The sequence below is a fragment of the Colossoma macropomum genome, unplaced genomic scaffold, assembly GCF_904425465.1.
Source record: "Colossoma macropomum unplaced genomic scaffold, Colossoma_macropomum, whole genome shotgun sequence".
Taxonomy (NCBI): domain Eukaryota; kingdom Metazoa; phylum Chordata; class Actinopteri; order Characiformes; family Serrasalmidae; genus Colossoma; species Colossoma macropomum.
The window spans coordinates 39,702,912-39,728,383 of NW_023494799.1; the positions used below are offsets into that span (position 1 = coordinate 39,702,912).

Here is a 25,472-nt window from a genome sequence, read left to right on the forward strand (position 1 = left end):
GTGTTCTCTGGAGTGATGAATCACACTATGTGGCAGTGTGATGGGGAATCAGGGTTTGGTGGATGCCAGGAGAACGTTACATGCCAACATGCATAGTGCCAATAGTAAAGTTTGGTGGAGGAGGTATGAGGGGCTGGAGCTGTTTTTCAAATTTTGGCATTGGCCACGTAGTTCCAGTGAAGTGGAGCATACATACAACATTTTCAGACAATTATATGCTTCCAACTTTGGCAGCAGTTTGGGGAAGAGCTTTTCCTGTTCCAGCTCAACTGTGCCTCTGTGCACAAAAGTGGTGTGGAGGAACTCCATTGGCCTGCACAGAGACCTGACCTCAACCTCACTGCACACCATTAATGATGAATTAGAAAGCTGATTGCATGCCAGGCCTTCTTGTCAAACATCAGTGCCTGACCTTACAAACGCTTCTCCGACTGAATGGGCACAAATTCCCACAAACTCGCTCCAAAATCTTGTGGAAAACCTTCTCAGACGTGTAGAGGCTGTTACAGCTGCAAAGAGAAGCAACTCCATAGCAACGCCCATGGTTTTGGAGTGAGATCTCCATCAAGCTCTGTAATGGTTAGGTGTCCACATACTTTTGGCCACACAGAGTACTTGAATGCGGCCCTTCTTACACACCAACACACCTAATCGCAATACCATTTTGACACCTTTCTCTCCTGCTCCTGCCCCCTCCTACCGTCTCTCACACTCACGAAACAAGCCCTGAATGACTTTTTAATTAGGGATTTTCCTGCTGCTATATCTTTAGTCTTAGTGCGGAGCGAGCGTGGGGCTGCAGTGAGTGAGTGTCAGCGCTGATTAGAAAGAGGCGAAGGGGGACTAGCGACAGCTCAAAGGCCTCACAAAGGTCATCAGCTCTCACAGGACCTGAAAGAGAACACGCAGTAGCTCAGTGACTCACATCATTAACACAGTAGCACCTCCTCTCCATCTCCACAGCCACTGCTTCCATCCCTCTCCAGGACTTTGATATTTATCCATGGTACATTGTTCACTGCTCTGTGCACAATGTGCTTTCAGGGAATAAAGGAGTGATGGAGGCCCTTCAGAAGGATTTACATGTTAATGTTCGAGCTGCTATACCCACAGCAGAATTATGTAACAGGCATGCTTTTTGTGTTTGTAGTTCTAATGAAAGACCCCGCTGTATCCCTGAGGGGCCTATAGAAGCTTTTTATCCTTACTTGTGAAGTCTATGTTGTAGACTTTACCTATTGATTTTGCATATTAGTTTACATATTTAGTAGTACAGAAGCACATGTTTAGCACTTTAATCACTATGTCTTTGAAACACAGTATCAAGGACTTGTACACTGTTTTCACAGCTAGCTAATGTGCTGAAGTCAGTGTTTTGGCTTTTCTGACAAATCTTTTACATTTGTTTCGGTTGGTTTCACACTGCAATGGATGAAGTGCACCAAATTGTACTCGTGGGTGTTCTTGGCGTTTTTTGATTGGTCATAAATGCGACCGGGATACGAGCGCTCTGTTACTTTCACATTTACCCCACTAAACAGGCTTTTGTTTCTCTTAACTTTCACTAGCTTATATGCTTGATAAGATGTTTTATCATACCTGTTATGTTGCATGAAAGTAAAGATGCTTAACGTCTAATTCATTTGTAATAAGAGTAATAAAAATAAACCTTAATCACAACGACTTTATGATCGATTGGTTACATTATGCATCAGTTTGAATTCAACCAATCAGGCCAACCTATCAAAAAATGATTTCCATAGTCCACGTGACAAAATCACGTTTTGCTGTGGCTCATCTGCTGTTATCAGCGGCAGTTTGTGCTGCAAAAGATTATGAGAGTCTGATGAGTCAAATCTCCAAAAAGGCAGTTTATGCAGACAATACAGTGCTGATGTGCCCTGAGAAAAGGATGCCTTTAAGTGTTAAATTCCCTTTTTTGGTGTGGACGATCATAAAAATGTGTTCCCAACAGCAGCGGACTAAACCATGGTTCTGTTGTTTGGTGCAGATCCGAGCCTGTTAAATGTTAAACACCAGTTAAAATGGATTGATGTATAGAAAAAGTTTGATAGGTCCGTACCAAAGGTGTGAAGGTGCCCTAAATCATCACTGGGGCTGGACATTGGTAGCAGCTTTACCAAACACCAGGTGTACAGCAGTTATTTTGGCAATATTTACCTTAAAATTTGTTTTTAAAATAACTAATTCTTCTGAAAATAAACAACGGCAGGAAAACTTGCCTTAAGTTTTTTTTTATAATCATGAATAAAATAATCAATAAAAATGAAAGTTTCGAAGGACTGTATTACAGTTGTGGTCCATTCTGGGCTGCTGTTCAAAGCGCAGAGGTGTGGCAGAGGAGTGAACTTTCTTCATTTGTGAACACAAAGGCAGCACACGCTGTGGTCATTGTAAGAACATAACCTATTATAAAATCAAAAGCAGCCAACAAAAAGTTCACAGCATTACTTAGCCATACAAAATGCTAATAGCTACATGCTAATCACAGGAGACTACTAATAACCCGCTGCAGACGGCAAGTAAACTCTGTCAAACTGAAACTAACTCCATTACACAACTAACGAGGAGTGTCCAGGCCTCTTCAACAGTTAATAAAGGACACTCACTTCATTAAGGAACTAATTACCTTCGCTCTGTGCTCAGTTTCTCCTTGACCCTTAGTATCAGAGCACAGGTTCACCACATTCTGGATGTTATGCACTACTATTCAGAAGTTTGCAATCAATATAAATTGATAATTACAGTGTTCATGTAATAACTTCTCTGTCCAAATATTTCTTGCTATATATATATATATATATATATATATATATATATATATATATATATATATGACCTGTCCGGGGTGTTTCCTGTGTTCTACCCAATGATCCTGGGATAGGATCCCCAGCTCTCATGGCTTAGAAAGTGTGTGTGTGTGTGTGTGTGTGTGTGTGTGTGTGTGTGTGTGTGTGTGTGTGGAAAAAATAATAAATAAATAAATAAATACATAAAAAAAATAAAAAAAAATATATATATATATATATATATATATATATATATAATACTAAGTCTATGTTGTATTAAATATTCTAATAACAATCTGATAATACAGTAAGTGATTATAAACTCTTGAATGGAAGTGTAAATATTGCACTCTGACTTAATGTGGTGTCACTTTCACTCCTGAATATGTGCTCATAGACGCTCTAATTGTCATCATATGAAAACTTTAACTTAGTTACTCCTTACACTGTGTAAACACTTCAGATGGACTACTCTTGTTACATCAATGCATATTAAGTTTACATATATCCCTCTCATCTCCTATAAAGTTGCCATTTTCATCACTTAATCACTTTAAATCATCTAGAATGACTAAGTTCACCAATATAACATTAACTAGCTTAGAAATTATAACACTAGCAATATTAGCATGTATGCTATCAGCTACAGAATGAGTGGTTTTTGCTCATATTTTTACACAATTTTTATGATGTTATGATGTGTAACTGTAGATATGTTTGTGAGCGCCTGTGTAGAAATCATCTTCGAGTCAGTTATTGTGCTAGTAATGTTTAGAGAGTCTGATGTCATGCTAATTCATACCTAACTAGAGAGCTAGCTAAATCTATCTTTGTATATGCATTCATGACATCGCAATAACAGCACGTCAGAATTATAAAACAAATTGAATTATCAAACAAATCTTTCATAAAGGCAGATTTATCGGCTCTCCTTTACCAACTGGGAGCTGGTTGCTTAGCATAGTGGATAACTCAATAAACAGATGTGACTGATGAACGATTTTAACATAGAATTTACACAATAATAGAATATACACTTTTTTTACGTTTAAAAGTAATTTCCTTTGGTCAAAAATGAGCACATAATATATTCAGTATTATCAGAATATTATTAGATTGATCATAACGTTCTAAAACAGTGCAGAATCACCACCTTCAGGTTGAGGCATTTTTACCATAGAAAAGCGACAGTGCTTTTTGAAGCTAGGAAGTCACGTATACCCACGGACATCGATTTCTTGTGCTGTCAGTATGTCTCTTGCCTTTCAGTGCCTGGTGCAGTAGCCCCATCACTCCTTCAAGGCAAAGTGGAGTGTTATTTTCGCACCTACTACTTCATCTAAAGAGCTTTAGATCACTCCCCAGAGAACGCAGCAAAACAGCCCCGAGTCGTTTTCCTGTTGGTAGAAATTTAGGCTCTCCGGAGACGACCCCTCCAGCACATTTGTTGAAGGGATGATGCTCCTGCCATCTCTGTGTGCTGCATTATGTTTTACTGTAGGTCTGTTACAGGATTACAAAGCTTACAAATGATCGGTATGATTTTTATGATCACGTTTAACATTGAAAGCAAGGCTGTCTCGTTTTTCTAAAGTATTTGATCCGTCTCGACTGCCTGTGCCTGTGTTCTGTCGTGTACTTAAATGAACTGTTCTTGTTTTTTTTTCTTCTCTCTCTCTCTGCAGCACCTTGGATGATGAGGGCAGTAACCTGCGGCAGCAGAAGCTGGATAGGCAGGTGAGTGCTGCCTGCTTTTAACTGCTGAGCTGTTTCCCAGCTTACCCCTATCTGGGGACACGACCTGCTGTTCTGGTGGCCATAAACTGTTGACTGTGCACTCAGCGGCTGAAGGAGAGAATTATACATTAGTTTCTGTGAGCGTGAGAGACGGCAGTGTGAGTCAAGCTCTGTAAACCCCACAGTTCTATAGGATACAATTCAGTGCGACATGAAATCTCAGATTCAACCTTTTTGGTGTGGTTTGGAATTTTAGTGAGTTGCTGTCTCTTAGTGAGTCCCTGGCTGACATCTCCTGTCCCCGATACCCTTCGTTGAAACACACATCCGCACTGGACCAATTATAGACACTATACGTTGAAGAAAATGCGTTCACTGAAACACGTCATAGGGTCTCACGAGCGAAAGCTCTTGTTATGGGAATTTAAAGAAACTACAGTTCTAGTCATTGGATTCTATGTTCCAAGCATCCTTTCACTGTTTAGGTTTAGTCATACATTGGATTGTTTATTTTTAAGTCGGTGGCAGTTTTTTGTTACTCCTGTCTTTTGCATCTGCTGTCCTGTTTTCACTCCTGAAATGTGGCATTAACAGTAGGTTTTATATATAAATGTTGTCTATTATTTAATCTATTTATTCAAGCAAATTTTTTAAAGAAGATTTTCATATCACTCTGTAACTTCTAGTCCTGTCAGCAGGAATGTCCTCTAGTTAAATTCTATTTAGTGTTGATCTCTGTATACCTTTCTAGGTTATTCCTTTGTTGTTAGTTTAGACTAACTTTACATGAATGTAAACAGTATATTACAGTTTTTTCCTTCTCCATTTGGAGATTTTATAAGTATTATATTATATATAATATGTATATAGATGTATAACCAGGAAGTTGTGCCCGATCAGTGTAAAAAAAAACAAAAAAAAAAAAAAAAAAATATATATTATATATATATATATATATATATATATATATATATACATATATATATATATATATATATATAATTTGTAATGAAAAACACTGTATTAAGCTAGCAAAGAATGTTAAATAGAGGTGTTTTTACTAGTGGTATTATACTTTTGGACCCCACTGTATATATCTGTATATACCTGTATATATCTGTATAGCTAATATATCTGTCACAGTCACCTCCCTCTACACTACGCTTTTGCATGTCAGTAAAGTGGCATCTGACAAGGTAAGGTGGGTTTTGGTCATATTTTGCAGTGAAAAGCACCAGACTCTCTGCTGATAGGCGGAAGACTGACTTGTGTAAAGCAAAGCTAGGCTTAACTAGTCTTGTTTTTTTCAAAAATTCACTAAATTCACAGATTTGACTAGAACTATTTACCCACTAGTGGAATATACACGGTAAAACTGTGCACCACATTATATTATTGTTTTGGATTTTCTCATTTGAGACATTTTATTTTGGTCATAAAGTGTATTGTATATTATTAGAATTAATTCTAACGTTCCAAAGCAACACAGAATCACCACTTAAAAAAAGATTGATGTGTCTGTTTGTGAGAATCAAAGAAAGCTTGCAAAAAAAGATGGTTGCACTTTCAGCTGCAGCTGTTAGACAGACATTACTATACATTCACTATCCAGTCACTTCACACTTAATCACCAGCTTGAAGGCACCACCAGTTAATTAATTACATGCCTCTGATGAGTTACTGTGGCTGTTTGCTCTTCTCAGAATGATCTGTCAGTTCTACAAAAACGTCTCCGAATAGGATCTGAAAAGAAGCGGCGCGCTAATGGCCTGCAACAGGTGTTCGGCTCTCAAGTCACCCTTCAGTCACCGGCACTGTTGGTGGGTGTGTTGTTTGATGGAGACTGAATAGCTCATATTATCAGCCTGGTGTTATATTTCCTTGGTTGCTTCTATAGTGTCATATTGTTGAGAGCAGCACAATGATAATAAATTATTAATTAAAGCTGCTGCGAGCATTGAAAGTGGAATACAAGGTGGGTAAAAAAGCTACTAAAGACTAGTCACTGCATTGCAGCAGTGGACCCTGCCATCTGGTCACTTTACTTCCATTATAAATGGTTAAATGGTGGCATAGAGTAGTTTGTAGTTGTAGTTATGTGGAATGGTGCACTGCATGCCAAGGATAAGTTGCCTTTAACAAACCATTGATTATTTCCAGGCTTTATTTCCCAGGAGAAAACTGAACACTCTGTGAAAAGACAGTCTAAAGGTGTTCCCAGGATGTGCACTGGAGAATATTTCAAAGAATGGTGTCAGTTTGCTTTCGTAATAAACGATGTGAGGGCTGGATTTGCAAGAAGCACATTCCAAATAACGTTAGCTTCAGTCAGTTGTTAGTGAGGAATAGTGTTCCGCATAGCTGCAACAATTGCAACACATGCTGTAAACCCACACTCGTGTCAGCAGCCCCAAACATACAGAAACAGATCAAATGGACGGATATGAAAGTGCCTTAAGGGTTCTTTCATTGGTAGGGTTCTGCACGCTTGAGTTTTTGGAAGACTCCTTTGAAGAGCCTTTTTGTTGCGAAGCCGTGTAGGAGACGGCGTAATAATAACAGCACTAATACTGTGCTCCTTTGTTTGTGAAGGCTGCCCCAAAACCCAGAAGACCTTGACAGGGATTCCTCCTTTTGAAGATGCGCTACAATTAAAATCTTTCAGTGCGCTCTCAAAGTGTTGGCAGTTATTGACTAGACAAACTCTATGAATGAATTATTTTAGCTGTTGGAGCTGGTAAGATCCTCAGTCACATATGCTGGCATCGTAAACAGCTGTAAGGAGCCTTTTTTTCAGAAGAACAGAATAGATGCATTTTTTTTCTACAGTGCTTCAGATCTACATACTTCTACAGAGAGAAGCGTCATTGTACAGACGGTGGTGATTCGGAGAGGCTATTTCAATATGTTCATCGTGTGCGTTGTGTCACTGGTGGGCAGTTTTGTTTTTCTTAATCTTTTTCTTAAACCACAGATGTGGATAGCATAGTGGACAACACTACAACCCCACAAACAGAAGATCAGTGAAGCGACTACCCAAAGTGCAGGTCAGGCAGTTCCTCTGCGGCCAGTAGTTTAGGCGTGAATAGACCTTCTACTGTCTTTCATTTGCCTACTTTATTTGCTTCACTACTAATGCAGACACAGACACAGCAGTACTGCTGAGGTTTTTAAACACCTCAATGTCACTGCTGGACTGGGAATAGTCCACCAACCAAAAATATCCAGCCAACAGGGTCTTGTGACCACTGATGAAGGACTAGAGGATGACCAACACAAACTGTGCAGCAGCAGATGAGCTATCGTCTCGGACTTTACATCTACAAGATGGACTAACAAGGTAGGAGTGTCTAATAGAGTGGACAGTGAGTGGACACAGTGTGTAAAAACTCCAGCAGCACTGCTGTGTCTGATCCACTCATACCAGCACTACACACACTAACACCACCACCACATCAGTGTTACTGCAGTGCTGAGAATGATCCACCACCCAAATAGTACCTGCTCTGTGAGGGTCCATGGGGGTCCTGACCACTGAAGAACAGGGTAAAAGGGGGCTAACAAAGTATCAGAGAAACAGATGGACTACAGTCTGTAACTGTAGAACTACAAAGTGCACCTATACAGTAAGTGGAGCTGATAAAATGGACAATGAGCGTAGAAACAAGGAGGTGGTCAGAATGTAACGCCTGATCTGTTTTAATAAGGTACTTTGGCCTTTAACCTGTTTTGGAGCACGAATTTGGCTGAGTAAACAATCCAGTTACATTGTCATTTTTTTGATAAAGTTATTGTTTATCGTTGTCAGCTGAGATTCTGTATCTGTGTATTCCTACTATTTTTGTTGTAGCACTGCAGCTCCAAAAGATTAGTCAAACTGCAGGTGGTGGAGAACAAGAGAATCCATCAGGCTTTCTGTGGGGGAGTCTGGAGGACATCAGCTGCTGTGGGGGAGTCTGGAGGACATCAGCTCAAAACAGTCTTCTCTACTGCACTGAGTTCTAGCCGAAACAAGGCTGCAAACACTCATGGATGAAGTGGGCGGTGGGAGAGATGAGCACATGTTGCTCCATATTTCAGGCCAAAGCAGTCAATACAGCCCACAGCCCTCGCCTCCCTCTGAAGAACCTCAGAGGAGCATAAAGCCATATTACCATGTTGATTGTCTGTCTGCTTTTGTGGAATGACTCTCAAGGCAGTGGTTGGGATGCATCACCTCAACCAGCCTATGTGTCTCCATCCTTAAGAGTCTTCCACCTTTGCATTTCAATAAGCAGCACAAGTGCACTTTCCCAGCTAATAGTGCACGGTGTTAGTACTTCACAATTAGTTCAGTTGGAGAAGGTGTTCAGTAAGAGGCACTTAGGACAGAGAAAGCTCACTAGTATACAGCTCAGTGTGTGTATGCTGTGTGTGGGTGAAGTGCGTCTGTGCAAGGAAGGGAAATTTTCAAAAATGCCTTTAGTAGAGTTAACCAGACCTGGAGTTTCTAATATGGGCATTGCATGGGAAAGGTATGAGGACAGCTGACCCATCACCTAAATTACCTTGTTGGACATCTCATTAAAAACCATGCAATACAGAGTTGTCCCAACCCCCCTACTCCCCCAACCCCCCATCATTGGAGGCGATAACAGCCTTTAACACAACATTTTGGAGTGAATTTTGAATTTGTGCTCAGTCAAAAGAGCATTGTGTGAGTTCAGGCACTGAGGTTGGTTGAGAAGGCCTGTCTTGGAATCAACATTCCAATTAATCCCCAAGGTGTTGAGTGGAGTTGAGGTCAGGGAACTACAAGAGGCCACAAGAGTTCCTCCACACCAGACTCGTCAAACTGTGTCTTTATGGACCTCGATTTGTGCGCTGAGGCACAGTCGTGCTGGAACAGGAAGGTCATTCCCCGGACTGTTGCCACAATGTTGGAAGCGTATAGTTGTATAACATGTCTTTGTATGCAGTAGCATTAACATTTAACTGGAACTAAGGCCCTGTAAAACAGCCCAGACCATAATCCCTCCTCAGCCAAACTTTACTATTGGCAATATGTATTCTGGTAGGTAGCGTTCTTCTGACATCCGTCAAACCCAAATTCATCCATTGGCCTGCCAGATAGTGAAACTATGTGATTCATTACTTCGGAGAACACGTATCTACTGCTCCAGTCCAGTGGCAGCATGATTTATTTTATAGGATAGGCTTTTTTATAGGATATATTTTTACCACCATACGCTTCAGCACTCGGTGGTCCCACTCTGAGTTTGCATGGTCTACCACTGGGTGTGATTAGTGCGATTTTTGAAAATTGCATTCATTTTTTCCCCTTCTGAGTTTCTAATATGATGCCGACCCCAGAGACTATAGAATTAGCCTTGTAGCTGCAATGCAAAAATAAAGCAGCCAACTTTAGATACCAAATGTGTTGGATAATTGTCTACATTTGATTTTTGGTATAACCATCTCTGTTTATCCTTTATACGGCTTGGCTTTTATGCCCTTTGCATATAATACCACATAGTAAGCCCATGGAAGTTCTGGTATTCGCTTGCGTAGCACATGCAGGTGCCTGTTGAAACACACATGAGGAGTCTTGTTTGTCACATCATGTATAATTCCTCAGGCTGCTGCACGGCTGGCTGCAGTCCTGGTGTAAGAGTAGGAAGATTTCCCCTGTGCACACTCTGGCAGGGTTTAGTTAGAGGGCAGTTTGGGTGAAGCCTTTCTGCTTGACTGCTTTAGCATTTACCTTAGCAGAATATGCACATAGTTCACTCTCCAGCGCTGCCAGGGACTCCCTCAATATTTTATAGACTTGTGTGCTGGGATGTCCCTCCATTTCTGAAAGCTTACGTAATGTATGGCACTGCAAAGGCAAAGCAGGCTGAGTGGGAGCGACCCAAAATGGAGAGTTGCTGTGGTGGTGTGCTTTGCCTTCTGGGGCTCTGAATGTTTTATCAAGGAAGCAAAGGCTGCAGCATCTCTCAGTGCAAAGCTGATTTTGCCTCAGCCTTAGTGATGCACATGTTCAAAGGTAGCCTGTTTCAAAGTCATGTTGTTGTGCATGTTGCCCCACTCACACTTTAACTCCCCCCGGAGAGTCTTACACAGGAAATTAGAGACCTTTTTTATGTTTCACTTCAAGCTCGTGTGGCTGCAGAACTGGAATTCTTCGTCAGGGAGCAAAAGTAATTAGCAGAAAGTGGGATAACGGATGACTTGAAATGACTTGGATGAGCACAGGGACTGGGACATGGACTTTGATGAAGCACACGCACAAGTTAGAGACTAGTAGATGTTTTGAGGGGACCTGCAGTGGAGACTGCGCAAATTACACTGTCAAAGGGAAATTTAATGAGAGTCCTTATATAATATTTCTTAGCAACGTACTTTACAATGGGTTTCTGTTCTGTTCCCTGAAGTGATTCCTATGCAGCCGCTGTGAGGTTAATTACAGCTTGCGATTATTACAATGCTCATGGATAAAGTGGGAGCTTATGTGCCGTGTATGAGGAAGCAGTAACACAATAGTCAAAATCCTGCACTGATACACACTTGACTGCTTGTGTGTAGATCTCTACTATATATATATATATATATATATATATATATATATATATATATATATATATATATATATATAATATACATACACAAAAGTCTACCTTCATGCTTTGCTAGCCCCCTTTTACCCCCACTGGACCACCACAGAGCGGGTATTATTTCATTCTCAGCACTGCAGTGACACCGATGTGACAGTGGTGTGTTAGTTTGTGTTGTGCTGGTGTGAGTGGATCAGACACAGCAGTGCTGCTGGAGTCTTTAAACACCTCAGTGTTGCTGCTGGACTGAGAATAGTCCACCAACCAAAAATATGCAGCCAACAGCGTCCTGGGGACACAGTGTTTAAAAATCCAGCAGCACTGTTGTGTCTGATCCACTTGCACCAGCACAACACACACTAACATGTCTCCAGCATGTCAGTGTCACTGCAGTGCTGAGAATGATCTACTACTCAAATAATACCTGCGTTGCAGTGGTCCTGTGGGGGTCCTCACCATGGAAGAACAGGGTAAAATGGGGTAAACAGTCTTAACATTTCAAGTTGAGCTGACCTTCGTTTTCAACAGTGTAGGTGGATGTGTCACCCAGCACAATGGTAAATGTTTGGTCTTGAAATTTCATGGAAAAGTTACAGAATTCCGCTGCATAAAGAGTGTAAAGTGGGTCCAGCTTTGGCCCACGTTTTGTATAAACTGCACTGAAAGCCCTGACATTATTTGTCCTTAAATAATCAAGTTATAATTACTTTCTTTCTTGCAATTTGTTATCACTCAATCCAGGCCAGTTGTTCGTACCGTCTGATTAATAATTCAGGTGTACTATTTTTGTGAGAAGAACAAACTCATGAGTAATGAGAGAGTTCGGAGCTGAGTCACCCAGAATTCCTAGCCAGCTAGTTGATTTCTGTTTATTAGCTCTTATTTTTCCTTGATGTTGTTTTCAAACAAACAACACATTCATATCTATAAATATAACTTTGAATGCATTTTACAGGTTTTAGGTATTCTAACCATGAGTGTGTTCAGTTTGGTTATAACAATGAAGCTTTAATCACTGCTAATCAGTAGTTTTTCTCAAGGTTGGCAGAAGAGTATGTAACTTTTTTTTTTTTGGTACATTTCAGCTTCTAATCATTATAATTACGTCAGTGATGTGAAAATGAACGAATTAAACAATGTAGTAGTTACTTATTTTAACTTAAAAGCTCAGGTTTCTGCAACAGTAGAGTTTGTGTCATGTATACCTGTGCTGTGTTTGTTAGCCTCATCAAGATTACTGTACCAGTACCAACACACTTCTGTCGAAGCGTCCACTTCCATTTTTATAAACATCATCAAATCGTCCAGCAATATGGTGATGCAACATATGGTTTGAGTAAACTGTACTTGTCAGGGTTTACAGTGTAAAGCCTTCTGAGAAGAGTAGAACCTGTAACGGCACCAAAATGGGACAAAAGCCCTTTTAAAACCCTTGATTTTGGACAATGTTAGATAAGGAGGTATCTGGGTCATTCTACAGAAACGTCCACTTTTCTATCTGTCCATAGGAGTCACTGGTGTTACTGATCCTCATTGGTGTTACACATAATAAAGGAACACCAGAGACATTTTAACGAATTTTACAAAATAACTGCCACAGAGCATCAAACCACATGTTGTCAATCATGGAATATCCACTAAAATATGGAATTTAATCTAAATTTAATTTAATTTGTATTCTATTTTTTCACAGTTACCTCAGAATAAAGTCGGTCACACCAGTGACTTCAGCTAAAAGCTTCATATGAAATCATGAGCTGAAATGAGAAAATCTCTGATAACTGAAAGACACAGTGGACTCACCATGAGCTTTTCTTCATAGATCCTCAGAAAACAGGTAAAAGGAAGTCAAGTGATGTCATCAGTGTGACTTTTATTTCAAAATAAGAGATTTTTTGTTACGCAGTAACACTAGTGACACGACTCCTGGGGACAACAACTCTAATTATATATTTTATAATATTTTTTTGCCATTTGTTTTAATTGTTTTAATTTATATATTCCATAGTCATGTATAGATTATTGTAGTTAAAATGGCAGAAAAACATGTTTTTTACCTCAAAATATGGCCTCAGCCTTCACACATGACTGTGGGGACGAGCTCTTCTGTGGTGCTTGGAATTCTAGATAATAGATTTAAAACCAATGTTGCTAAATTGAGGCTCAAGAAGGTGTCATTGTTAAAATAACTTATTGCTTTATTATAAAATATAAATAAATTGTAACCCTAACATGGTTTTTAAGTGTAATATATCTGTAAACGCTAGGGACAGAAAAGTGGACGTTTCTGTAGGATGACCCAGAAACACAATTTTGGACATACAGGGTATCTCTCTAGAACAGAGATGACAGTTTCTTCTGTATCTGAGGTTTTACCTTTAGCAAAGAAATTACATATCCATTGTATTTCATTCATTGTATTTAGCTAGGAATTGTAGGCTAGATGAATGAATACAGAGTGAAAACGGAACTGAAATATGGGGGGGCTTGAAAGAAGAACAGATGCATTTGTCAAAGCAGTAATACAATCCAAGCTGCCAGTGTTATAGGAAAATAATCGCTTTACATTATTTCCCCATAATGACAGAGTGCACCCCCTGCTCAGCGCACCCCTTACTCCCTCCCAAACTCCGCCTATGAGGTTGTTTTTCTTTGCTTGATGCCTATTAGCAAGATTGACTGAGACTTTTCCATGGTCCACTCAGAGGTCACTTTAGTCTCCTTTCATGCAAATCCTTGTCTATTTATTGCATCGGCTGAAAATAATGAGACTTGCTGGTTTATAAATGGTGCTGTTTTGTAGGTGCAGTGTTGTAAGAAAGCTTGGAAGCCCAGATGGTATTTTAAGCAGCCATTTATGTTTTCTACAGAAATGTAAGCTTATGTAATATTGTGTGCGTGTGTTGCAGCGAGCTCTCTTGGAGCAGAAGCAGAAGAAGAAACGACAGGAGCCACTGATGGTGCAGTCAAATCTGGAGGGGCGCTCACGGACCCGGAGGACCAGGCAGTCTGAGGAGCAGGCTCCGCTTGTAGAGTCCTACCTAAGCAGCAACAGCAGCACCATCTACCATGGTACGAACATCTGCCTGACCCACACTTAGCTACCAGAGCCCCATTAGTGGAGAGGTGCCCACGTCCTGGTTTGGTGAGAGCTCCAAAACACCTGATGATGGATTAATTGGATCAGACGTGTTTAGATTAGGGCTGAAACAGAACTCTACACAATGGTACATCAGCAGGCCCTGACATGGCACATTTAGGAGCAGTCTGTCCTTCCCACACCTTAAGCACAGCTCCTGTCAGCCATTGTACACTACTGTTCTAAAGGTTGGAATCAAGGATTCCTGATAGGACACATCAGCATTGTGTCACAACAGTAAAAGAACTTAAGTCCGGGTTGACAGTACTGGTAATACTGCACTGCAGTGGTGGACGAAATGCACAAATCCTGTACTGCAGTTAAAGTAGAGATACCCAGGTTAAATATTACTCCAGTAAAAGTAGAAGTTCCTCCCTTCAGACCTCCACTTGAGTAAAAGTACTAAAGTATTTGCCTTCAAATGTACTTAAGTATCAAAAGTGAAAGTACTAAAAGATTAATTATGGCTCTGATGTCCTATTATAATATTTATAACAAGACTCGCTTCATTAACTCATTTTAGGTGAAAATATTCTAGTGTCCCTCTCATAACACCAGTCTTTTAATGGAATGTCATTAATTAGTGACGCTGATGTCTATTAAAATGATCAAAAGCACAAAACACTGAAGGCAAACAGTTTCCATCAGGTAGAACTGAGTGGCTCTGAAATCACTTTTTACAAACAAGCAAAGTTTCAGTTTAAGATTTATTTGCAAGTTTAAGTTTAATAAAAACTTTAAACTCAGATTCACAAATGAGTTTCCTTTACTAAACTGCATCTGTAGGTCTCTGTTTATAAACATAAACTAGCCAAAACTAATTTACTATAAAATGAAATGTGTTTGTATAAATTCAGAAAAAGACACGTCAGTCACAACTGCATATGAGTACATATTTCTATATTGTGGTCTGTTTACACAAAGTTAGGTTAGTTCATCATTTATGTTGAATAGACTCTCCCAAAGTTTTATGCTGCTGCACTGATGTTGAACCGTGTGCTGCACTGGGTCGGTATGACCAACAGGTCAAAACAAGCTCAAAACAAAGTGTGATGTGCCCTGATTGGTGTTTTTGCTTCGCTCTTCTTTCGTTTTGACGTTACATTTTTATGCACACATAAACCAAAAGGAAGGACAGATTTTGCTAAATGTAGTGGAGTAAAAAGTCAGATATTTGACTTTGAAATGTAGTGGAGTGAAAGTAAAAAGTCAGTAAAGTACAGATACATGAAAAAAACTACTTAAGTACAGTAATGAATTACATTTACTTCGTTACTGTCCACCACTGCTGCATTGGTACAATAAGATTTTTTTGGTAATGTTGAATTGTTTGAGAGTTACAGTGGTATAGGTTTCACTCTAACTTTGGTGGGACGCCCTGCTCATACCACCTGATCTACGATAAGTGGTTTATCCAAATTATTAGTATTAAGGATAAGCTACATTTGTTGTTACATTGAATGTGTTGCTATGTGATTATTTAAAACTGGACACTGAGTAAACCGGGTTAGACATATGTAGCTGTCACGCAGAAGTACACCTTTGATGTAAAAGCTTTTTTCTAGCTTTAGCAAAGGAAATAAATCTGCTACTAAACTAGCTAGCTATCACTATCAAACTATCAGACTATCTCAAAGTGATGTTAATATTAATGCATTTGTTACAGCAGAGTTGATCACTTTAGTGATCTTCTTACTGGACTCCCTAAGAAAACAATACATCCTTTACCACTCGTACAAAATGCAGCAGCATCCTAAATTAAACTAAACAGAGAGATCAGATCAGTCCTGCTTTAAAAGAGCTGCACTGCCTGGATCGTTCAGGATAGACTTTAAAGCTCTGCTGCTGGTTTTTAAGGCTCTAAATGACCCTAAAGCACAGCTTACATCACAGAGTGTCTGTTTATGATCTTAGATCTGCAGATACTGACCTACAAACACCTTCAGTAAAACACAGAAAACGTGGAGAGACTCTTTCAGTTATTCTGCTTCCAAACTGTGGAGCTCAGTTCAGCTTTTATTATTTATTAAACGTATCTCTCTAACTTAATGTTCAGTTGAAGTTCTGTGTCTGTTTGCTATTTCTTTTAAACTTGATCTGTCGTTGACTTGTCAATAGCTGTAAAACATTATCACCTGTCTGTAAAGCACTTTGCGCTGCCACCGGTATGAAAATTGCTCTATAAATAAAATATAATCAACTGGCGGTAGATAACAAGCTGACAATATCTTGCCGTATCACTCGTATCCTGCTTTGTTTACCTCACATTTCAACATTCTTAACAGTTTCGAACATTAGAAACGCGGCGCTGGCTCAGTCTGCTACAGTAGAGCAACCTGAAAGATGCTGACTGTATCTGAGTCTGTGTGAAGGGACATAAAGACCTTTAAATTAAAGATCCTCTCAGTTTAGGCCATCATTTTTTTAAAGCAATATGATTTAAAAATACACACATTTTAGTCAAATTTAGCAACCAAATACAGTCACAACATTAAAAAGCAAATGCCGGATGTGATGAGAGGTACATTCTTTCATGTTATCCACAATTTCTTCTGAACGTTAACCTTTCCTGTGATTTGTAGCCGAAGTGGATTTTTGGTTTGTGATTGGTGTTTATGTTCTAAATGAGTGGAAAAAAATGGAAGTGAGTAGATATTTTTTTTTTTTTTAAAGAAAATGACCAAAAAAAGAGGTTGCTTTAGTAACAACATTTTAAAAAGCTTCACTTGGACAATGCCCCACCCCTCGACACTTACAGAATACACTCTCAGAAAAAAAAGGTGATACACTGTCAATGGAGTGGAGCCCCTCTTGTCACTGGGGTGGGACCCTCAAGGGTCCATCTCAGTACCTATAGTCAGGGAACATAACTGAACCATAATCCACTGAAATGATATGTTCTAAGCTGTACTGACTCCACACACCCCGTCTCGTCTCCAGGCTTTTATTTTACTGTTCTGTTTAAAACATTCGGTTATGAAAAAGTACAAATACGAATTTTCACCTGGAAAAACTTATTTAAGGTTCACAATCAGACCTTAAAACCCCTGTTGTACCTTTGAGGGAACATTTACACTGTTTGTACCTTAATGAATACAAAATATACCTGCACAGAACCTTTATTTCTACCAGTGTGGGGTATAATGTGAAATCGTGGCCTGAGGTTAGCTTTAGTGTTACAGCACTTTCCACAGCTCTGACTGTCTGAAAGCTCAGCGGTTTCCATAGCTTACAAGAACGCAGTTTGTGTGTTGTTCACGAGATTGGATGCCGTAGAGTTACTTAGCCTGAGTTTATTACTTTTTGTTGTTTTACTATTAGATAATATTGAAATGTGCTAATCATCAAGTGATTATCATTTATTTTTCATATATTTCATATATCATATATTTCTCTACACGTATGTGTTGCCCCGTTCCTGCCCGTACTGGGCTGACTAACCGCCCGCTCCTGCACACGACACTGAAAATTAGCCCCACGCCTCAGGATATTGTGGTGGGTCTGGCGGGTCTGCAGAACCCCACACAGAGGTAACAGTTACACAGCAGCTTCATTTTTTAAAAAGCTGAGATGGAGCCAAATCAGTGCATCAGCCATGGTAAACATCAGGCAGGACTAAGGCTGAAGAAGTGTGGAGTGGTTGAGGCTGTGGGTTGCAGGGTTGGGGAAGACGTGCAGCCACACAGCAGCTGTCTTGTGAAAGCGATAAGCTTAGATATATCCTATTTGCTATACGTTCCATTTTTATGAGCAAACATTTATCCCTTTGGGGTATATTTCAGTTTTAAAGCTGTAAGTAAATCAAGTTTCCTTCTTCTTTGGCCTGGAATGCACAGGGTGCAGGGCACAGACGATGTTCACAGATCTGCTGGCATACTTTCCAATAACTGTTTGAATTTTTTGAGTCGTTGAGGCACAACAGCAGACGTCGAGCCCGAACTCATGTTTGAATCATGTAGTCTGTACCAGAGACAGTTCAATTTTTCTCACCAGAAATTTTCTGATTAGCAGTACAGGAATTCTAGTGCAAACACTGAGGCGTCACTGTAGCCCCAGTGGGTTTTTAGGAAAATCGTGCGTAAGTAACCTTAATCTGTCTCAATAATGCTAATTTCTTCTAGTACCTTTATGAAAAACGCTATAATGTCACATTAGCACCAAGCCAATGGTCTACAGTATTACTACTGTAAGGGGTCAGGCCATGACGCCAGCTGCCACTAGGGGGCCTAGGCATCGTGCCAGGAGAGCTGCTAGGCGCAGCTCCCAGAACTCCAACTCCCAGAAGCCCTAGTGATAATCAGGGCTGACCAGTTGCACCTGGGGAGTGCTGCATAAAAGCTCGCACAAATGGCAGCTCAGTGTTACACCTGTGTAGAGGGGTAACCGGTACAGTACTTCAGGTGAGTATAAAGAGAGAAAGAAGGAACGAAAGCAAAAGACAAAAAGTAATAAAAGCAAAGATAAAGGAAAGAGCACTGAAACAGGCAACAGAGAAGAAAAGAGCGAGATCCAAAGGAAAAGACAATTTCAAGGGAGGTTGGTGAGCTGAACTCACCTGTATGCCCTCTCGAGCTTGAGGGTGGTTTGTGTTCTTTTTTTAGTTTTCCTTTGTTGAGCACAGTAGTCGTAGGTGCCTCCTTTGTTTGCCGTTCCCGGCATTTATTTTCCCACCACCTAGCATAGCAGTTTTTCCACCTATTTTCCTACAGTCTCTCTTTAACAACTCCTACTACTAAGTATTCTACACACTACAATAACAAATATACTGAATAAAAATACTGAATAAACAGCCCCTCCCCCCAGGGGAGCCCCTAAGGGGCCTTGGTTTAAAGTTAATGACGTTGCGTTCCCTTGCAAAATATATGCTTGTCAGACAGCAAGCAAACGTAGGACCAGAGGTGCCCAACGACATTGCTTACATTAGAGCTTTGTTTTTAGCATAACTAAAAAGCTGTTTGCTCAGTTTGGCCAGTCTGTGCTGAGTTTATTCAGCTATTGTTCTCTGCAGTCTCTGTAAATGTAGCTTTTACTGTACGAGGAAACTCGATCTCAGTCTCAGTTTCAGTTTGAGTCACTAACAGCAGAATCATGTTTGATTTTGAGAAGCGACACGTCTTTATATTTCAATCCAAGATCAACGGATATTCAATGAGCTGCTTTGTGTCTGAGCTTAAGCAAAACACAGCTTTTGCAAGCGAATGCAAACCATTTGCGAGGGAATGCAATGGTGTTTTGTTTTTTTTGTTTTTTTTACCACAACCCCTTAGGGGTTCTTTATTTTTGTCATGCACTGTGGTGGAAAAAAAAATTGTCCTCAGAATATGACATTTACATGTGCCTCTTACTGTTGTCTCCAAACTACTAGAAATATGATAAAGCATCTAAAAATACCTTTTGGCATTTGTAATAATAAACCTACATTGTAAAAAAATATTAATGCATGTGATAAAACAAATGATTATGACATGAAGTGAGTTGAATGGTAGTCTAAGACAGACTGTAAACCTCTTCTTATGTCAGTAGGAAGGGACATCTTGTACCAAAGGCACAGAGACATTATTCCAAATGGTCTTTGTGTTGACACAGCAGTATCGATTCTAGCTGCCGGAGCGGTGCCTTGGGAAGGCTGGTGATTGAAAATGGAAATGCAGCATGAACATTTCAACAAACAAAGCTCTGATTCTCCACACAGCAGGGGATAGTCGCTTGAGTTATCCTATTGATTTCCAGCCTGGCCCACTCACAGTTAAACAAGCTGTCTTCACAGTGCCATTTCATTCTTGACCTGCCTAAATTAAGCCAAGCCAATGGCAGGATTTCAGAGCTTTAGTGGGAACACTGCTTTGTTCTCCGTCAGTGATCTGGCTGGATATCGACCCAGCAATAAATAAAAATAAAAGTGCCTGTCCAAAATATGGTGACCCAATAGCGGAATTAGTGTGTTGATCTCATTTCCTCGCTAAAGACCTTTACTGCAGTCTCCAGGACAGAGTACATCTGTTTGGGGAAATATTTTCTCCTCAATCCAATTTCAGATTACCTCATATTTCCACTTTCATGTAGCTTTATTTCCATGTTAATTAGAATTGATATTTCTTTAAAACTATGGACAGTGTTGGGGTGGTTACTTAAAGTAATCTATAACAAATTACTAATTACATCTGTCAAACTGTAATGGAGTTACTTTACTGTCTGGATCTGGAAACTAGAAAGAGAAAAGCTGAAAGACCTTTTCTGCAATTTATTTAGAAAGAAATTAGCGTGAACTGCCAATTACAGTAGACATGATTAAAACGGCCTGTCACTAAAAATGATCATTTGTAAAAGAGAATGATATATTCTTCACCCATTTCAAGCCTGGTAGACTACCAGAAAGAATGTGCACGCAGCACAAAACATTAAACTAGTATTTTGTTTAATAACGGTCAGGAATTGAAGGTTTTGCTGCATTTTTTTTTTGCCTTTTATGAATGAATAAAGACACAGACCATACAAACTACTTGGGTGCACAATGACACTGTCACATGCATACACCAATCAGGCGTAACATTATGACCGCCTCCTTGTTTCTACGCTCATTGTCCATTTTATCAGCTCCACTTACTATATAGGTGCACTTTGTAGTTCTACAGTTACAGACTGTAGTCCATCTGTTTCTCTGATACTTTGTTAGCCCCCTTTTACCCTGTTCTTCAGTGGTCAGGACCCCCATGGACCCTCACAGAGCAGGTACTATTTGGGTGGTGGATCATTCTCAGCACTGCAGTAACACTGATGTGGTGGTGGTGGTGTGTTAGTGTGTGTGTTGTGCTGGTACGAGTGGATCAGACACTGTGTCCACTCACTGTCCACTCTATTAGACACTCCTACCTTGTCAGTCCACCTTGTAGATGTAAAGTCAGAGACGGTAGCTCATCTGCTGCTGCACAGTTTGTGTTGGTCATTCTCTAGTCCTTCATCAGTGGTCACAGGACGCTGCCCACAGGACACTGTTGGCTGGATATTTTTGGTTTGGTGGACTATTCTCAGTCCAGCAGTGACACTGAGGTGTTTAAAAACTCCAGCAGCACTGCTGTGTCTGATCCACTCAGACCAGCGCAACACACACTAGTGCACCTATATAGTAAGTGGAGCTGATAAAATGGACAATGAGCGTACAAGGAGGTGGTCAGAATGTTATGCCTGATCGGTGTATATTACACACTTAATTCTAGTTGGACATCTTTGGCATTTATATTATAACATTTTATAATGACAAGAAAACAAGACTTTACGCTGTAATGCATTACACTACCTTACTACAGCAAAAAGTGATCACATTACTGTATAACCTGTTACCTTGTGCCACCCCCAACGCTGACCATTACGTCTGAACATTTGATGGTGTTATGTATCTGAGACACTTCCCCTCCAGCTAGTCAAGTCAAGCCAGCTATTGCTTGTCCATCATAGTTATCCTGACAGGTCTTTGTCTTTGAGCGATATATCCTGAAGCAATGTTGCAGCGTGTGGTGAACAATGAACACTATGAACCCCCACATTATCCTCAGTATTTGAAGTTTCATAGAGCAGGATCAGCCAGGCTGAACCCGAGTGAGAGCGAGGCATTGTTGTAGAGCTATTCACAGTTACACAGCACATATCATTTCCATCTGCTGAATTATGCAAGCTGTTTAAATTTAAACATTTTTTCTTCTCCAAAACATGAGTATTTGTAGAACTTTCTTTCACTCGCTTACATTGTTCCAAAATTCAAGCCCTTATCTCTCTTTGCTTTTTGCTCCATGACTAATCCATTGATCCCTTTGTGCTGTTTGACTGACAGTTTGAAGTTGGTTACACAACTTAGGCGCTGAGAGTGTGTGTGGGCTCCGACTAGAGCAGATGCGCTGAAGTTCTGTTGAACTGTGTTGAGTTTTATTGGAAAACAAAAACTGAGAATTGTGTGTCAGATCTGGTCTTAAAGGCAGCACAGTAGACCACAGCCTTACGTAAGAGACGGCGCACGGAGCTACACCGCAGCGCTAAAGTGAGTTTCCTATTAGACCTTACTTCAAGGACAAATGCCTGAGAATTCTTTGCTGGTTGATACTGTATCCGAGTGTGAGTTTTAGCGCACAAAGGACGTGGGGGTGGGTGATATGGCAAAGATATTATATCCTGAAACTTCAAGACATTTTCAAGAAAACATGCATCATGATATTTAATATGGGTGTAACGGTACACAGAAGTCACCGTTCGGTTCACACCGCGGTCTGGACATCATGGTTTAGTTTGGTACAGCAGATAAAAGCAACAAAAACACCCAAATGCATGAGTCTAGATTTCTTTTATTTATTTTAAACAGACTTTAGTGCAAGTTACAGTTTGTTCCGCCTAGTGTTGTATAGTCCTCCCTGAGGTAGTTGCTGCCGTCTACAGTGTGTGTCCTTTGCACTTTAAAGTCATTTGTGTGGTGATTTTGTAATCAGGAGCAGAGAAAACGCAGGAAAATTTATACGGCTTTTCGCTGAATCTTTTGACAGCCTCAGCGTCACAGCTGATTGTGGGTCAGGATTAGGACGCTGGTGCAGTTATGAACCCTCGATAGGGCTGAATCATTTTAGAGCTAATGTTACCTGCAGAGAAAGGGTGTGGTTCTGGATTATGTTCATCAGTGTTTGCACATAGTGTGTGTTCTCCATATGACTGCATGTCCGAATCGTGACATTCGTACCCTGACAGCTCGGGACGAATACACATACCGATACACCCCTAATATTTAGTTTAATGTTTATGTTGGAACAGACAAAAAAGGACCTGTAGAGCCTGTACATTAAAAAAATACTAATAAACTTACAATGATTTTTATGATCGATTTGGTCATGTAACGATGTTTACAATATGCACAGGAAAGCATATTTTGATATAATTAATCACAATAGTGTTAACATTTGTCATATTGCCCACCCCTACAATGGAGTGTGAATTATGACCTTGTATCTGTTTTATTATTAACTGTGGAACCATTCAATCCTCTGAACACAACATTTAGATGTTTTATGACTCCTGAAACTGCAGGCTTATTCACATGAACTGTAAAACTCATTATTCAGTAACTGCTGTAAGTAACTCAAATCATTTGAATACTCAAATACTCATTCATTACATTGGTAATTGGGTCTCTTTTAAGTATTTAGAAGCTCAAGAAGCTCAACGTCTTTTTATTTGTAGCATTTCATCAGCAAAGGCCTTTTAGATAGAAAAGATATCACTAGTATATGGAAAATGCTAAAATAAATAAATCAATTATAGCTGGTTTTATTGTAGCTGGCATCCATGTAACCTCATGTCAGAGCACAGAGGTCTCCACTGCTTTCTACATGACCATTGAAGCTAAAAGAGCTAAGATACCTCGGAAAGAAATCACCTGTGTGGGAGCATTTTAAACTACCGCACGATAAGAAAAATGCTCAGTGCAAAACTTGCAGTAACAGGTTGATGCACCAAAGAGGCACAACAAATTTGTTAAATATGTAAGTCCTTATCCGAGCACCACCATGCATCCAATCCATATCTCCATCACATAAACATTTCAGGAGAGAATGTTAGTTTAGAAAAGATTTTTTTTTCTTCTCCATATCTTGAATTAAACTGTTCTATAGCAGGTTTAGTACTTACTTTATAGCCCAAACAGCAGATCTGTGTATAACAACAAAATTGCAGGTTTTCACTACTGTAAATCAGAGAAGAGTCACCTCCACACATAGTTAGTACAGAGCAGGAGCTGCTCTGCAACTACTACACCAACAAGATCATCACATTTCAGGAATTTATTATTTTAAATATAGAAAGTGACAGTTTGTGGTTTGCCTGTGTACTATAACACTGATTAAAATTGAAGCGCATTTATGCCAAGAGAAAAAAAACATTCTAAAATATGCATGTTTGCGCTGCTACAAGTCACCACGTAACGTCTGAAATAATACTTTAAAAGTCTGAGGTGTTTGTTTATTTATTTATTTATTGGATCCCAACGTGTCTTTATGCATTACTGTCTCACACACAGAAGATGTTTAAGTCTCAAATGCAAAATCAACATTGTACTGATGAAGATATGATGACAATAGTAGATAACTCACATATTCGAAACACACGTCCTTCTCCTTATAAACCCTTTTAATGTGCTCACAGTCGGATTGTGTCATCAGCTAGGGGAAGGGGTCCCCTAGGCCCTTACAGTTTAATGGGTTTTAAAGAAACACTCAGTGCTAAAGCAGCTGCCCATTGGCTTCTATTACATGTGTTGTGTGTCAACATGTTTTCTGCTCTTTTCTGTAGGTCAGGGAAGATTTAACATGGCTTACTGTAATGTTAACCTGACTCTCTGTCATAATCATGTTGCCTCAAATATGCCAGATTATGATAAACGCTGGAGGATTCCTTTAATAGTTTGAAGTAATCAAGAGTGTTGATAATTAAATACACTGACAGGCCACTTCATTGAGTACATATACGTTTTTGTGTCTACACTCTTTGTCCATTTTATCAGCTCCACTTACCATATAGATGCACTTTGGTGGACAGCAGTGCCACCTGAATTTTTAAAACACTGTGTCCACTCACTGTCCACTCAATTAGACACTACCTTCTTGGTCCATCTTGTAGATGTCAAGTCAGAGGTGATGGCTAATCTGTTGCTGCACAGTTTGTGTTGGTCATCCTTCATCAGTGCTCATACTAGCTGGATGTTTTTGGTTAGTGGACTATTCTCAGAGGTGTTTAAAAACTCCAGCAGCACTGCTTTGTCTGATCCACTCGTACCAGTGCAACACATGCTAACACACCACCACATCAGTGTCACTGCAGTGCTGAGAATGATCCACCACCCAAATGATACCTGCTCTGTGGTGGTCCTGATCATTGAAGACCAGGGTGAAATGGGGCTGCAGAGAAGCAGATGGACTGCAGTCTGTAACTGCAGAACTGAGAGCTGATAAATTGGACAGTGAGTGTGGATACATGGAGGTGTTCTTAATGCAGTGGGCGATTGGTGTACAGTGTATATGGTCAGTCAGCCAGTGCTAATGGCTGTCTGGCTGTTTGATAGTCTTCCCCCATCCCTCAATTAACCTGTATCTGCCTTGTAAGACTTTGTCTTTGCTAACTCTTCAGTTCATTTTAACACTGACTGCATTCTGCCTTTTCCCT

At 40.0% G+C, this 25,472-nt stretch overlaps 1 protein-coding gene across 1 annotated transcript in view; it reads left to right on the forward strand.

The window, feature by feature from the left end:
• The window catches only part of tub (TUB bipartite transcription factor), a 138,762-nt gene that overhangs the window by 87,169 nt on the left and 26,121 nt on the right, over positions 1–25,472 (forward strand). Inside the window, exons 2-3 of the mRNA XM_036586166.1 lie at positions 4,496–4,547; positions 14,053–14,215. Coding sequence (XP_036442059.1) covers positions 4,496–4,547; positions 14,053–14,215 — 215 coding nt within the window. The remainder of the gene's footprint in view (positions 1–4,495; positions 4,548–14,052; positions 14,216–25,472) is intronic.